This window comes from Fundulus heteroclitus, chromosome 9, assembly GCF_011125445.2.
Source record: "Fundulus heteroclitus isolate FHET01 chromosome 9, MU-UCD_Fhet_4.1, whole genome shotgun sequence".
Lineage (NCBI taxonomy): Eukaryota > Metazoa > Chordata > Actinopteri > Cyprinodontiformes > Fundulidae > Fundulus > Fundulus heteroclitus.
In genome coordinates this window covers 569,416-586,784 of record NC_046369.1, presented here as the reverse complement: position 1 = coordinate 586,784, position 17,369 = coordinate 569,416, and the positions used below count along the sequence as shown (strand labels likewise).

General features: G+C 42.5%; 1 protein-coding gene across 1 annotated transcript in view; it reads right to left on the bottom strand.

Annotated features, from left to right (window-relative positions):
- LOC118564225 (NACHT, LRR and PYD domains-containing protein 12-like) overlaps positions 1-17,369 on the bottom strand; it is a 159,958-nt gene that overhangs the window by 52,685 nt on the left and 89,904 nt on the right. The window contains exons 13-15 of the mRNA XM_036141639.1: positions 14,541-14,558; positions 6,501-6,524; positions 5,378-5,400 (exon numbers count right to left, since the gene is read on the bottom strand). Coding sequence (XP_035997532.1) covers positions 5,378-5,400; positions 6,501-6,524; positions 14,541-14,558 — 65 coding nt within the window. The remainder of the gene's footprint in view (positions 1-5,377; positions 5,401-6,500; positions 6,525-14,540; positions 14,559-17,369) is intronic.

Genomic DNA, 17,369 nt, shown 5'->3' with positions numbered 1-17,369 from the left:
GAGATGATAGTTCCCAGGAAGCGGAAAGACTCCACAGTGTCCATGGTGGAGTCACAGAGGGTGATCAGGGTAGCTGGGGCTGAGTTCTTCCTGAAGTCTACAACCATCTCCACTGTTTTTACAGCGTTGAGCTCCAGGTTGTTCTCCCTGCACCAGATGGTCAGCCTCCCACCTGTAGGCGGACTCGTCACCATCAGAGATAAGTCCCATGAGAGTGGTGTCATCCGCGAACTTCAGGAGCTTGACAGACTGATGACTGGAGGTGCAGCTGTTGGTGTACAGGGAGAACAGCAGAGGAGAAAGAACACAGCCCTGGGGGGAACCAGTGCTGATGAGCTGTTAGTCAGTCATGTTTTACCAGCTTCACCTGCTGCTTCCTGTCAGACAGGAAGTCTGTGATCCACCTGCAGGTAGAGTCGGGCACACTCAGCTGGGAGAGCTTCTCCTGACGCAGAGCTGGGATGATTGTATTGAAGGCAGAGCTGAAATCCACAAACAGAATCCTGGCGTAGGTTCCTGCAGAGTCCAGGTGCTGGAGGATGTGGTGAAGGGCCAAATTGACAGCGTCCTCTGCAGACCTGTTGGCTCTGTAGGCAAACTGTAGGGGGTCCTGGAGGGGATCGGGGATTTCTTTTAGGTGTGAAAGCACGAGGCGCTCAAAGGACTTCATAACCACAGAGGTCAGAGCGAAGGGTCTAAAGTCATTAAGTCTTGTGGTCTTTGGCTTCTTGGGAACAGGGATGATGGTGGAGGATTTGAAGCAGGCTGGCACGTGACATGTCGCCAGTGAGGTGTTAAAAATGTCTGTGAAAACTGGAGACAGCTGGTCAGCACAGTGCTTCAAGGTGGATGGAGAGACTGAGTCTGGTCCAGCAGCTTTCTGGGGGTTCTGTCTTCTGAATAGTTTGTTAACATTTCTTTCATGAATGGAAAGAGTTGTCACTGGGGAGGAAGTGGAGGTGATCTGTTGGGTGGTTTCGTGGGGGGTGGTTGCAGGACTGTCCCTTTGTCTGTTGAAACGACAGTAGAAGTTGTTCAGGTCGTTTGCTAACTGTCTGTCGTTCATGGAGTGGGGGGATTTAGGCTTGTAGTTTGTTATCTGTCTAAGCCCTTTCCAGACAGAAGCAGGGTCGTTTGGCTGAGAACTGGTTTTTCAGCTTCTTAGAGTACAGCCATTTAGCTTCTTTCACTGCCCTAGTAAACTTGTATTTTGCATCTCTGAAACTGCATTTGTCCCCACTTCTGAAGGCATCTTCTTTGTCCAACCTTAGCCTTCTGAGTGTTGCTGTGAACCAGGGCTTATCATTGTTGTAATTCACCCTGGTTGGTGATGGAACACAACAGTCCTCACAGAAGCTGATATATGATGTCACGGCCTCTGTGAACTCATCCAGACTATTGGTATCAGCTCTGAAAGTGTCCCAGTCCATAGAATCCAAACACGCCTGAAGATCTTCTACAGCCTCACTGGTCCACTTCTTTGATGTCCTCACTACAGGTTTGCAGAGGTTTAGTTTCTGCCTGTAAGCAGGAATCAGGTGAACCATGATGTGATCAAATTGGCCCAGTGCAGCACGGTGGACAGCGGGGGCTGGCGATGACGCACAAGCGCGTTTTCCTCTTCTCCGGCGTTTTGCTGCGTGAGCAAAGGTGAGCGCACCTTTGACCAGAATGTCCAAATTTTCCAGCGTAGGAAGAAGAAAAGTAGGGAATAAATCCTCTGGTGATGTAGTCCTGATGTTCATGACCTCTTCTCGGGTGAAAGAGCTCCGCGTATCATCACAAAAACCAGAGTTAAATAGTAAAACAATGCGCACCAACACACCGTGGCAGCCATCCGCAGCCCCATCTTGTTTTCAGATGAGATGATGAAGCTTTCCTTCCCTGCTGAACTGCTCTCACAACTCACACAGGAACCAAGTTCCTGGCTCTAGCAGGTATTAGGCCACGACCCCCCCATGGGAGCTCACTCTGATTGGAACAGAACCAATCAGAGTGAGCTCCAGTCCAAACTAAATCTTTGACTTTAACCAGAGAAAAGTGTTTAATGATGGCGACTAATCAATGAGGCCCAAAAGCAAACAGATCAGAGCTGTTAAACATGATGTAGCAGCATCCAGGACGCCTCCAACAACATCCATTCTTTCCACTTTCACTGCTGTAGTTCTGGAGAACATCCAACACACACCGCTTCACATATGAACATAGAAATGTGGGAAAAAGAGCTGAGCTCACGTTAAACACATGTTGGAATAAAACATTTCAGACTGACTCAGTTTCCACAGTTCCAGCAGTTAGATACAGCTCACCTCTCTGAGGACGGAGGTCCAGAAGATTTGAAGTTAAAGAAGGCACCCTTTGACCTGTCGCTCTTAAAGGACACACAGCTGGGTTCTGGTTCCTCTTGATGTGTTTGTGTCAGTCTCTTAGGAATCCTGTCAGAAGAAAAAAACTTATTATAACTCATTTTTAGACTTAACTAGTTGAGCTTGGATTGACCCAGATCTAAAAAGCTACAGAACCGCTCCATGTGAGCCACCATCTGCAGGGAGGTCAGGTTCTATAGGAGTTGGGTAACAGGTGAGGACGGGGAGGTGGGTGTTATAATTCCTGGGATCACAATCTGGATCTATGGACATGGAGGTTCATCTCATTGCTGGGTCAGGAACCAGAGCTGGTGAATGAGGTTAACTGGTACCAGTGAGAAGCGTTTGGACTCACCTCCATGGACAGCTTGGGTTCTGGAAACAAACTCCTGCAGAGGGGCTGGACTTTCTCCTGCTCTAGGGTTACCCAGAGAGGATTCTGGTGGCTGTTCGGAAACTCTTCAGTTTGCCCTCAAGAAGTTCTGTCAACCTGATGGGTCCAAAAGGGACAGAACGGTCCATCCCCTGCTGTGTCTGGTTCAGGGACTGCAGACCTGGACTTAGAATTTTATCAGGTGGTGGAAGAATCACTCCAAGGATCTCTTTACTGGATCCTCAAAGGATTGTCTTCCATTGAGGAAGCAGAGTCTGAGTCCTTGGAGGAAGGTGAGTCCATTACTTTCCCTGAGGTTGATGAAGGAGATAAAAAATGCCCCGTTGTCATGGCAACAGGAGTGAAGGAAATTTATCCTGAGATGCTGAAGGCTCTGGACCATGTGGGACTGTCCTGGTCAGCACGCCTTCTTTGTTTATGTCCAGTTTAGATATTTTTACACAAAATATTAAAGAAGATTAAATTGATTACCATATTTTTGGGACTATAAGTCACACTTTTTTCATAGTTTGGCCGATCCTGCGACTTATGTTCAGGTGCAACTTATATATCAAATTTAAATGGTAATTCATATTAACCAACATGAACTAAGGAGCAAACATTACCGTCTATAGCCACAAGAGGGTGCCATAGGCTTATGAAAGCTATGCTGCTCCTGTACCTATTACAAATAACTGAAACATTAACTTATAGACAACAAAGACCGAACCAATTTTTTAATGTTTTGTTGTTTCAGTATTTATTCATGCAGCAGAGCGTTGCGTGGTGCAGCTCGAAGGACCCAGACCGCGAAAAAAACTTTTATTGGGATGTCTGTTAGCTTACAGGTCTGTAGTCCAAGCTTCTTACAACTAAGCTTTATGTTGCTCTGAAACATCTGCGTCATACTGTTAGCTTAGCACGTAGCACCGTTACGCTCACCGTTACGGTCTAATTTAGGCGTAATTAAGACAACTTTCAGCATAACAGTCCGTTACTCTGAAATACGCTGGATAAAAGCTGCTGGTTGGAGCTGCTAACTTACCCCATTCATCCTCCCAGGTATATTCCATTAATTCAGCCGGTTGTGGATGCAGCTGTGTAATTTAATAAATTGCCTTACCAAATTAAATGTCCGTTTTTAGTCTTGGGTTGTGTGAAAAATAAAGTCTAAATAAATGCTTATAGTCCGGTGCGGCTTTTTTTTAATGTTTTTTTCCTCTTTACGATGCATTTTTAAATGATGCGATTTATATTCCGGAGCAATTTATAGTCCCAAAAATGTGGTATTTCATTTGTGTTTATATTGTTTATGTTTGAATAAATCCTTTATTAGTTTTTAACGTAAGGTTTTATGGTTGTAACGATACTAAAAGGTCAAACTCAATATTGGTACCCAGGAAAATATTTGATACTCAACACCATTTTCAATACCCATCCATCCATTTTCTAACCTGCTTGTTAGGGTCGCAGGGGTTGCTGGTGCCTATCTCCAGCGTTCACTGGGCGAGAGGCGGGGTACACCCTGGACAGGTCGCCAGTCTATCGCAGGCAACACAGAGAGACAAACAGGACAAACAACCATTCACGCACACACTCACACCTAAGGACAATTTAGAGAGACCAGTTAACCTAACAGTCATGTTTTTGGACTGTGGAAGCTAGAGTACCCAGAGAGAACCCACACATGCACAGGGAGAACATGCAGACTCCATGCAGAAAGACCCAGGATTGGATTTGAACCCAGAACCTTCTTGCTGCAAGGGAACATCACTACCCACTGCACCACTGTGCAACCCATTTTCAATACCATAGGGATAAAAAAAATTACCAATAATTAAAAGCATATCAAATGTTTTACATGAAAAACTGACTATTATCAATCTCGACCTGGAACACAGATGCTAGTTAAATAAGTGTGCAAATAAATGCTAAATAAATAACCCAAATATGATGCCTAGTAGTATGCCTAGTAACATGCTAATCACACAACCTTAATTCTGACCACCACTAATACGCTTAATGTATTAAATTAATTATGAACGGGAACTTTCATTTATTAACCTGTCAGAATTCATCATGGAGACCAAGGTGTCGTTCCTTGAGATGTTTGGCCAAGATTGTTGTGCTGCTTGACTTTTTTGAACCGATCTTTGGGTTTCCTTCTTCGTTTGCCTCATATGCTAAAATACTTTGTATCAATACCATGACAAGTTAATACTGTATTCACATACAGCGTTTGAGTATCAATATTTTTTTACAACCTTAGGAGGTTCAACAATAAAGGTATCAGGGAAAGGTTTGCCTTTAATTGGAATAAATTGTTTAGTTTTACAAACTCAATAAACAATTATTTAAATGCTAGTTACTTCAATATGGAGAAAAAAATATTTCTGATTATATTTGTGTGTCATAATGAAGCAGCTTTGGGTTCAGGGACTTTTACTGGTGAACAGGATTAGTACCAGATTCTACAGAACCACAGAGAACCAGTCAGAGTGAGCTCCAGTCCAAACTAAATCTTTGACTTTAAGCAGAGAAAAGTGTTTAACAATGGCGACTAATCAATGAGGCCCAAAAGCAAACAGATCAGAGCTGTTAAACATGATGTAGCAGCATCCAGGACGCCTCCAACAACATCCATTCTTTCCACTTTCACTGCTGTGGTTCTGGAGAACATCCAACACACACCGCTTCACATATGAACATAGAAATGTGGGAAAAAGAGCTGAGCTCACGTTAAACACATGTTGGAATACAACATTTCAGACTGACTCAGTTTCCACAGTTCCAGCAGTTAGATACAGCTCACCTCTCTGAGGACGAAGGTCCAGAAGGTTTGAAGTCATGGATGGCATCCTTTGACCTGTCGCTCTTAAAGGACACACAGCTGGGTTCTGGTTCTGGTTCTGGTCTGAGACTCTGATGGATCCTGACAGAAACATTATGATCAAAACACATCCTGTGAGGTTCTGTTAACATACCAGCCCACATTTACCTCATGGACCCATATGGGCGGCAACTGGACTGAAAAATGGGACCCAGATGTAATTGTCTATAAGTTAAATAACGGCTCTGTGTTAATTGTCTATTTAGGTTTGATGCAGAACAACTCTGAGTAAAAACTGGGACCCATATGGGTTCCAGAGGTTCTGCTACATTTGATCTGATTATCCTGAGACCCATTTGAGACCCAGTCAGTACCTCCATAGAGGGACCAGCTGGTTCTGTTGATCTGAGTCGTATTTAGACAGAAAATAAATGTAAAGATTCTTCCATAAATGTCTGATCAGCCGTCCTTCTTTCTAGGATGAATAATGTTGAACACATGTTGGTGATCAAGATCCAGGAAATGTTCTGAAAGTTGGTGAGTTTTTCCAGATGTGTCCTGCTGGAACCCAGAGCTCTAAGCAACAGGCTGGTGTCACTCAGCTGGTTCTGCAACAGTGACTTGCTGTTTGTCAGAACCCACTGGTACCATGCTGAGCTGCTCTGTTCAGTCTGGATGAAGCAGCAAAGAGGAACAGCAGCAGCTTCAGGACCACTTGGTCTCTTGTGGCCTGATATAGTGAGAACGCTGTGTGAAAAGACACAGTTAGAGATGCTGATCTCACCTCTGAGCGTGGCTCTGGCTCTCAGCTTCCCCACACAGAGTGGTTTCAGAGGGAGGGACTCCCTCCTCTCTGTCCTCACATTGAGCCATGCTGCTGAATTCACATCAGCTCACACACACTTTCTACCTTCACCTGCAGAGGAAACACAAATCATTCGTCTGCACATCAACTCTGATCATCCTTTACATCATTAGTGCTGGAAAAAGATCAGCTCCTCCTCTGATTGGCTCTTCTTCTCTGCTTCATATCAGTGTCAGTTGAATGCAGTCAGACAGCAGTGAGAGGCAGAGGAAGCTGCCATCAGCTGCTGTACTTCTACTATCAGTCCACTAGATGGAGCCATGGAGCAACATTGATTAACTCTGACTGAACATCAGCAACTATTTCATTTCACAATCATCAAACCCTACAAGTGGATTATCTGCTGCATCAAAGATTAACTATTTAATAATCTGACTGATTCAAACCCATTTTAATATTGATGTTTTATTTCGAAAGGACTCAAGGGAAGCAGCAGGAAGCTGTTGTGTCTGACTTTAATGAGTGACCAGAGTTTGATTCAATTCAATTCAATTTTATTTATATAGCACCAATTCATGAAACATGTCATCTCAGGGCACTTTACTAAATCAAAATGATTCATGTTATACAGATTGCTCCATAAGTATTGTATAGGGGAATCAGTTGATTGCTTCAAAGTCCCGACAAGCAGCATTCACTCCTGCAGAAGTGTAGAGCTACAGGGAGAGTTGTCTGCATTGTCCATGGCTTTGCTGCAATCCCTCATACTGAGCAAGCATGAAGCGACAGTGGAAAGAAAAACTCCCCATTAACGGGAAGGGAAAACCTCCAGCAGAACCGGGCTCAGTATGAACAGTCATCTGCCTCGACCGACTGGGGTTACAGAAGACAGAGCAGAGACACAACAAGAGAGACAAAAAAGCACAGAAGCACACATTGATCCAGTAATCTGTTCTACGTTAGATGGTAGTAGCCAGTGAGCTGTCTTCTCTGGATGATGTCACAGTTAACAGAACGCCAGACCAGGTGTACCTACTATGAAGAAGAAAAAGAGAGAGAACAAAAAAAATTAAAAGCTGAAATGACAACAAGCAATACACAACTGAAGAACAGTAGAACTCGATAGAGTGAGAAAAATAGACCCTGATCTCCTCCAGCAGCCTAAGCCTATAGCAGCATAACTATAGAGGTAGCTTAGGGTAACATGAGCCACTCTAACTATAAGCTTTGTCAAAAAGGAAAGCTTTAAGATTAGTCTTAAAAGTAGACAGGGTGTCTGCCTCACGGACCAAAACTGGGAGTTGGTTCCACAGGAGAGGAGCCTGATAGCTAAAGGATCTGCCTCCCATTCTACTTTTAGAGACTCTAGGAACCACCAGCAGACCTGCAGTCTGAGAGCGAAGTGCTCTGTTAGGAACATACGGGGTAAAGAACTTTCTGGGGAAAACCTGGTCTGATCCGGAGAGACGGCATCCATCCTACTTTGGATGGTGCAGCTCTTCTTTCTAGGAATCTGGCCGGATTTATTAGTTCTCCTAAATGCTGACAACCCAGGGTCCAGACCAGGAAGCAGAGCCGTAGTTTAACACACCTCTCTGCAGCTTCTGTACTGTTACCCACCCATTATCCTATTGAGACGGTGTCTTTCCCACGGCCAAAACTTAACAGATCAAAAACTGATCTAAAAGGAACAAATCATAAAAACCTAATAAAAATCAATATGGTTCACCTTGAACCTAAAAATAAAATAATAAAATGTGGTCTATTAAATATAAGGTCTCTCCCTCCAAAGACTTTGTTAGTTAATGAATTGATTTCTGATAATCAGATTGATTTGTTTTGTCTCACAGAAACCTGGCTACAAGAGGACTACGTTAGTATAAATGAGTCAACCCCCTCCAGTTATTCAAATTTCCACATTCCCAGATCTGTGGGAAGAGGAGGAGGAGTGGCAACTATCTTTCAGTCTGATTTATTAATTAGTCCCAGGCCAACTAATAATTACAGTTCTTTTGAACATTTAACCCTCAGTTTCCCTCATCCAAACTGCAAAGCAATAAAACCTCTTCTGTTTGTTGTTTTGTATCGTCCACCAGGCCTTTACACTCAGTTTTTGGATGAGTTGTCAGATTTCTTATCTGATTTGGTGTTAAATACTGATAAGGTTATTATAGTGGGTGATTTTAACATCCATGTTGACACTGAATGTGATAACCTTAGTGTAGCCTTTAAAACTATCCTAGATTCAATTGGTTTTGCTCAAAATGTGCATGAACCGACGCACTCTCGGCTCCATACTTTAGACCTTGTTCTGACATATGGCATTGATTGTGAAGAATTAACAGTATTCTCTCACAACCCTGTCCTGTCTGATCATTTTTTAATAACATTTGAGTTTAATCTAACTGAATTCTCCACCCCCAAAAGAGGGTTCCATTATAGTAGATTTTTATCGGATAATGCTGTATCAAAACTTAAAGAGTCTGTCCCCTTCTTAATATCCTCAGTATTGCAGAAATGCCCTGTAGATGGCAGCATTGCTGTTTCTTCCCATTCACAAATCGATACCTTTGCTAACAATGTGACTTCCTCATTGCGTTCTGCATTAGACAATGTAGCTCCCTTGAAAAAGAAGGTGATTATTCACAGGAAGCTGGCTCCTTGGTTTAATTCAGAGCTGCGTTCCTTGAAGCGCAATGTTAGGAAATTGGAGAGAAAATGGCGCTCTACACACCAAGAGGAATCCTACTTAATCTGGAGGGACAGACTATTGTTGTATAACAAGACCCTCCGCAGAGTTAGAGTAGCATATTTTTCATCATTAATTGAAGAGAATAAAAATAATCCTAGATTTCTCTTTAGTACAGTTGCCAAACTTACCCAGAGCCACAGCTCTGTTGATCCATCCATTCCCTTAGCTCTTAGTAGTAATGATTTTATGGGATTCTTCATAAATAAAATTGATGCCATTAAAAATAAAATAATTGGCATCCTCCCAAACATGATTACCTCGTCCTCAGTAAGTGAGGCAGCATTGGAGGAATCTTTAGAATCTGCGCAGTGTTTGAACTGTTTAGAAGCAGTAGAGCTTTCTGAGCTATCTAAAATTTTAGCTTTATCTAAACCTTCTACCTGTATGTTAGACCCAATCCCAACCAAGTTGTTTAAGGAGATATTCCCTTTGATCAGTGGCACTATTTTAGACATGATTAATCTATCCTTAGTAAATGGATATGTACCACAGGTTTTGAAAGTAGCTGTTATTAAACCTTTACTTAAGAAACCTTCTCTTGATCAAGATGAGTTAGTAAATTACAGACCTATATCTAATCTTCTTTTCTTATCTAAAATTCTTGAGAAAGTAGTTGCTAATCAACTTTGTGAACATTTACAAAGTAATGACCTACTTGAGGAGTTTCAGTCAGGCTTCAAAGCTCATCATAGCACTGAAACAGCTCTGGTGAAGGTCACTAATGATATTCTCATGGCCTCAGATAATGGACTTGTGTCTATACTTGTCCTGTTAGATCTCAGTGCTGCGTTTGATACAGTTGATCACAATATTCTCCTACAAAGACTTGAACATACTGTAGGGATTAAGGGGAAAGCATTAGGCTGGTTTAAATCTTATCTGTCAGACAGATTCCAATTTGTTCATGTTAATAATAAATCTTCCTCAAACTCTAGGGTCACCTGTGGAGTACCACAGGGTTCAGTCCTTGGACCAATTCTCTTTACTATATATATGCTTCCGATTGGCAAAATTATCAGACAGCATGGGATTAATTTCCACTGTTATGCTGATGATACTCAGCTATATTTATCCATAAATCCTGATGAATCCAATCAATTACTTCGACTGCAGTCATGTCTTGATGACATCAAAAGCTGGATGACTTTAAATTTCCTGCATCTAAATTCTGACAAGACCGAAGTTTTAATCTTTGGGCCAGAGTCCTCAAAAAATAAACTTCTTAACCAATCACTTAATCTGGGTGGCATTAACCTGGCCTCTGGTAATAAAGTAAAAAATCTTGGTGTTATTTTTGACCAAGACATGTCATTTAAATCCCATATTAAACAGGTTTCCAGAGTTTCCTTTTTTCACCTCCGGAATATTGCCAAAATTAGAAACATTCTGTCCAGGAGTGATGCTGAAAAACTGGTCCATGCGTTTGTTACTTCAAGGCTGGACTATTGTAATTCTTTACTATCAGGAAGTCCACAAAATGCAGTTCAAAGCCTTCAGCTGATCCAAAATGCTGCAGCAAGAGTTCTGATGAAAATCAACAAGAGGGATCATATTTCTCCAATTTTAGCTTCCCTTCATTGGCTTCCTGTTAAATCAAGAATAGAATTTAAAATTCTTCTTCTAACGTATAAAGCCCTTAATAATCAAGCTCCATCATATATCAGAGCTCTGATTACCCCGTATGTTCCTAACAGAGCACTTCGCTCTCAGACTGCAGGTCTGCTGGTGGTTCCTAGAGTCTCTAAAAGTAGAATGGGAGGCAGATCCTTTAGCTATCAGGCTCCTCTCCTGTGGAACCAACTCCCAGTTTTGGTCCGTGAGGCAGACACCCTGTCTACTTTTAAGACTAGGCTTAAAACTTTTCTTTTTGACAAAAATTATAACTAGTGACTCATGTTACTCTCAGCTACCTTTATAGTTTTACTGCTATAGGCTTAGGTTACTGGAGTATATCAGGATCTAATTTTCTCACTATATTGAGTTCTACTGTTCTTCAATTATGCATTATGTGTTGTCATTTCTGCTTTAACTTTCTGTTCTCTCTCTTTTCTCTTCATAGTAGGTACACCTGGTCTGGCGTTCTGTTAACTTTGACATCATCCAGAGAAGACGACTCACCTGCTACTACCATCTAATGTAGAACAGATTACTAGATCAATGTGTGCTTCTGTGCTTTTTTGTTTCTCTTGTTGTGTCTCTGTTCTGTCTTCTGTAACCCCAGTCGGTCGAGGCAGATGACCGTTCATACTGAGCCCGGTTCTGCCGGAGGTTTTTTTTCCCGTTAATGGGTGGTTTTTCTTCCCACTGTCGCTTCATGCTTGCTCAGTATGAGGGATTGCAGCAAAGCCATGTACAATGCAGATGACTCTTCCTGTGGCTCTACGGTTCCCCAGGAGTGAATGCTGCTTGTCGGGACTTTGATGCAATCAACTGGTTTCCTTATATAGGAAATTTTTGACCAATCTGTATAATCTGACCCAATCTGTATAATATGATTGAACTTGACTTTGTAAAGTGCCTTGAGATGACATGTTTCATGATTTGGCGCTATATAAATAAAATTGAATTGAATTGAATTAATCAAAGCTCTGATATATGATGGAGCTTGATTATTAAGGGCTTTATACGTTAGAAGAAGAATTTTAAATTCTGTTCTTTATTTAACAGGAAGCCAATGAAGGGAAGCTAAAATTGGAGAAATATGATCCCGCTTGTTGATTTTCATCAGAACTCTTGCTGCAGCATTTTGGATCAGCTGAAGGCTTTGAACTGCATTTTGTGGACTTCCTGATAGTAAAGAATTACAATAGTCCAGCCTTGAAGTAACAAATGCATGGACTAGTTTTTCAGCATCACCCCTGGATAGAATGTTTCTAATTTTGGCGATATTCCTGAGTTGAAAAAAGGAAACTCTGGAAACCTGTTTAATATGGGATTTAAATGACATGTCTTGGTCAAAAATAACACCAAGATTTTTTACTTTATTACCAGAGGCGAAGTTAATGCCACCCAGATTAAGTGATTGATTAAGAACTTTATTTTTTGAGGACTCTGGTCCAAAGATTACAACTTCTGTCTTGTCAGAATTTAAATGCAGGAAATTTAAAGTCATCCAGCTTTTGTTGTGATCAAGACATGACTGCAGTCGAAGTAACTGATTGGATTCATCAGGATTTATGGATAAATATAGCTGAGTGTCATCAGCATAACAGTGGAAATTAATCCCATGCTGTCTGATAATTTTGCCGATCGGAAGCATATATATAGTAAATAGAATTGGTCCAAGAACTGAACCCTGTGGTACTCCACAAGTGACCCTAGAGTTTGAAGAAGATTTATTATTAACATGAACAAACTGGAATCTATCTGACAGACAAGATTTAAACCAGTCTAATGCTTTCCCCTAATCCTCATTTGTAGGAGAATATTGTGATCAACTGTATCAAATGCAGCACTGAGATCTAACAGGACAAGTATAGACACAGGTCCATTATCTGAGGCCATGAGAATATCATTAGTGACCTTCACCAGAGCTGTTTCAGTGCTATGATGAGCTCTGAAGCCTGACTGAAACTCCTCAAGTAGGTCATTACTTTGTAAATGTTCACAAAGTTGATTAGCAACTACTTTCTGAAGAATTTCAGATAAGAAAAGAAGATTAGATATAGGTCTGTAGTTTACTAACTGATCTTGATCAAGAGATGGTTTCTTAAGGTTTAATAACAGCTACTTTAAAAGCCTGTTGTGCATATCCATTTAATAAGGATAGATTAATCATGTCTAAAATAGAGCCACTGATCAAAGGGAATACCTCTTCAAATATCTCCCCCTCTTCCCTTAGAGCTGGGAATGTGGAAATTGAAATAACTGAAGGGAGTTGACTCATTTATACTAATGTAGTCCTCTTGTAGCCAGGTTTCTGTGAGACAAAATAAATCAATCTCTTTATCAGAAATCATATCATTAACTAAGAACGTCTTTGGAGGGAGAGACCTTATATTTAATAGACCACATTTAATTATTTTATTTTTTGGTTCAAAGTGATCCGTATGGATTTGTATTAGATTTTTATGATTTGTTCCTTTTAGATCAGTTTTTGATCTGTTAAGTTTTGGCCGTGGGAAAGACACCGTCTCAATAGGATAATGGGTGGGTAACAGTACAGAAGCTGCAGAGAGGTGTGTTAAACTACGGCTCTACTTCCTGATCTGGACACTGGGTTGTCAGCATTTAGGTACCAGGAAATAAAAACATGAAGCTGTTTGTTGAGTGAAGAAAAAAACAGAAACATCAGCTTTTCATCATGTTGTTTGGTTCCAGTTCATCAATAATCGAATAATCCTGTAGATTATTCGATTATTGATGAACAGAAGTGAACATGCTCTCCAAACATCAGAGAGCAGAAACAAAGAGGAAAGTTCTTCAAGACAAAGTTCTGGTAGGAAACAAAGCAAACTTACTGTTTGTTCAAACGGTCCAAAGCGCTGAAGAATAAGATCTGAACAACAGACTGAGAGACCAAACAGAACCACCGTAAGACGAGCTGTGTGCCTCACCTGAACAGGCGAGTTTAAATTGAAAGTACAACTTCTTCCTACTCTTCTTATGACTTCTCTATTTATTGGAGAATTCTGCCAAAAAAAAGGAATAAGCCAAAGGCTCAACTTTGGAGTTTCACTTCCACAGGGCAGTTCTGGGGTTTTAATAAGGTTTTATGTAACGTGTCAGACAAAGGAGAACTGCAAAAAAAAGCTCATTATTTAAATATTTTACCTAAATTGTTTCTGTAAGATTTTACTTTTTGTAAATAAAAGGTTTTTAAAAGTAAAAAAAAACTTCTACTTTTTCTTCTTTGTGTGTGAAGGAGTGGAAGAGAGAGCGCGTGAGGAAAATCTGTTTGAGTGGTTTTTCTTCTAAAAATTGTTTGTATAGTTTTGTATGTAGCTTTGGTTAATTGCTTTTTTGTGGGGTTTGTGGCCATCATGTTTTGCCTAGTGGCAGACTGGAGTCTTGCATGCCATGGGTGATGGTTCGGGCATCTTCTCCACGCTGACACGGAGGAACAGCATCAAGGTGAGTGCTGGGTCTCCGTGCAGCGTGGAGGACGTGTGTTTGGCGGTGGGTCATTCCACTGTTGGCCGCAAGCAGAATGCAGAGATGGGCGCTGCTGCTGTCAGGCCATGACTACGACATCAAGTACCGCCGATCTGAGTTACATGGTAATGCGGATGGCCTCTCTGCCCTACTGCTCCCCGTAGCGAAGCCAATGACTCAACAAAGTGACATCTTCTACTTCCAGCATGTGAGAGACACCCCTGTCACGTGCCACACGGAACAATACGGTGTTATCGGCGGTAATAGATGCCATCATAAAAGGCAGGAGAAACTCAACCACACCTGACAACAAACCATACTTGGCCAGGCAACAGGAACTGTCTGCACAGTCGGGGTGTCTGCTGTGGGGCAGAAGAGTCATCATATCCCCTTCTCTGCGTAGCCCCATGTTAAAACAACTCTATGTCGGGCACTGTGGTATATTGTGCATGAAGGAACTGGCTCGCAGTTATTTCTGGTGGCCGGGGCTAGACAAGCACATTGAGGAGTATGGGGGCCATTGCACTACCTGCCAGACTGTGCGAAACGCACCTAAACCAGTGGCAGTCCATCCATGGGAATGGCCCGCGGAGCCGTGGCAGCGTATACACATTGACTTTGCTGGACCAATCGAGGACAGAATGTTGGTGGTGGTGGATGCGCACAGCAAATGGCCGGACGTGGTCATCATGAAGTCTACGACCACCAGGAAAACCATTAAGCGTCTGGAGGAAATGTATGGAATACCGGACCAGCTGGTGAGCGATAACGGGCCCCAGTTTGTCTCTGAGGAGATAATGAATGAAATTCAACACATTAAGTCAGCACCCTACCACCCGTCCACCAATGGACTGGCCGAGAGATTTGTACAAACCTTAAAGCATAGTCTAAAGGCTTCAGTGTCCCAAGGTTCCCTTCATCAGCGACTGTACAGTTTCCTGCTGACTTACCGAAACACGCCACACTAAAGCGTTGCCCGCTGAGCTCCTCCTGAAAAGAGTGCTGTGGACCCAACTGGATTGCATAAAGCCGCCGTCAAGGAGCCAAACTGTCCATAGCAGCCAGCAAGAGCAGAGCCGACGTAGGTCGGGCACACCATGGTCTTTTCATATAGGAGACCCGGTTCTAGCTCGCAAATACCTAAGGGGTCCCAGGTGGGTACCAGCAGAGATAGTGGCCATTACTGGGCCGCTATCATACCAAGTACGCACCAACAATGACGCAGTGTGGCGTCGTCATACGGACCAACTGCTGACCAGAGAGGGCCCTGCGCCGGAGCCCATGGACTCTCCTCCGCTAGATATCTCCAGCCGGGCAGATGCGGTGGTGGACCTGGCCGCCCCTGACACCCTGCCAGCCACACTTCAAGAGGACAACGTTACAGACCGGGTGCCTCAGTTCCCATCACCAATAGAATCAGCGCCACCGCCGTCTCCGGTGACCCACCATCCTCACCGGTACCCCACGCACGAACGACAACCTCCTGACCGCCTGGACTTCTAGCTGAATCCTTGCTGATGGACTTTCATATCGTTTTTTCGGTTGAAAACCTTGGAGTTAGGTTATACCTTAATTTGGGGTACGTTATATTATTCTGGGGGTTAGTCTTATTGAATATGGGGAAAGGAAATGTTAGACATTAAATCAGGTTCTACTGTTGTTATGTTTGCGCCTCTGCAGCCACCGTACCCCAGTGTTATGAAGGGGACTGTTTTCTTCCTGTATTCTGCAGATCAATTCTAGTAAACGTACCACAAACACCTTCCAGCCAGTCTCCTCGTTATTGATGTAAACCAAGATCAATAATGACATCACTAACCTCTCGCTCTCCCGGAGGCTCTGCTCCGCCTCGCTCCGGCTCCATTCAGCTCCGGAGGTCCCGGCCCGGAGCCGCTCGGCCCAGGTGAGCTTCTGATCCATCAGATCTGGGCTTTAAACCTGCTGTCTCCGCTCCAAATCTGCACTTCTCCTGTCGCTTCTGGAGCTTATTGGACCCTCAGATCAGACCCAGAGGATTCACGCTTTTCTCTTCCGAGGAGACTAAGTTCATCCTTTCAGTAGATTTAATTACCTAATCAATGTTTTAATGTCCTTTCATGTGATGATTTTGTTTCAGTTTTAAATCATTTCTGGCAAACAGCTGGAAAAAAGGCTTTTATTAATTCATGTTCAGCTTTTGAAGAAAATAGTTTTCTATTGGAGAAAAGAGCTGGAGTGGGGACGAAATAATGGCCCTGGCACTTTTTGCTGACTGCGGCCCTCTGTGATATAGAAAATGTGCACACGGAGAGCCACAACACGGGGAAATATGCGGACATTTGTAGTGTTTAGAAAATTAACATAAAGCACAATAGACTATCAAGTAAAAGTATTAAATGATTTGGTAAAAGTACTGAGTAACTGATCATAAATTCATTAACTTAACTTTATTTGAAAGCTGTAATCAACCAAAATATAAAGTTCTGTGCAACTTAAGAAAATATATAAAAACAATAATATATTCATGCAGCAGAAACACTTAATACCTCTCTTGTGTTCAGCCCGATGTGTTTATTACTGTTTATTCTCTTGATCTCTGAACCGCTCAGTAGAAAATGAAACAACTGAGCTTGTGTTTAAACAAGAGGTCTCACTTCAGCAGAGCTGAAGGCGTCTGCAGAAAAAACACTTTTCTTAATCAGTCGTTTCAAAATTAAACTCCTGAAACCTCCAGAGGAGTCATCTGGGCCTCCTTCCTCCTCAGGAGGTGTTCCAGGCCGTGTCCCCCCGGGAGGAGGCCCAGGACGCCTTGGAGACTCTCTGGCTGGCCTGGGGACGCCTCGGGCTTAGCGGCAAACCAGCGCTGATGTTCCCGGTAAAAACATCCAGTCCTGCAGAAAGAGGCTGGCTGCAGTTTAAAACGCTGCCGAAACCTAACATAGAACCTGCACTGCGCATTGTTTGTGCTGTTTTATTTTTCTTCTTTTTTTATTTTTCTTCAAAGTAGCAGTTTGTGCCATGAGAAAATTTCTGTACCTGAAATGAAACATGCTGCGTTTTTCAGAGATAATCAGTTCTTGAGGGCCCCATAAAACTCCTTGTACACGTATGGTTAATACATTTATTACTTATTTGCGCACATTAATCATGTTTCTGATTAAAATCCTGCT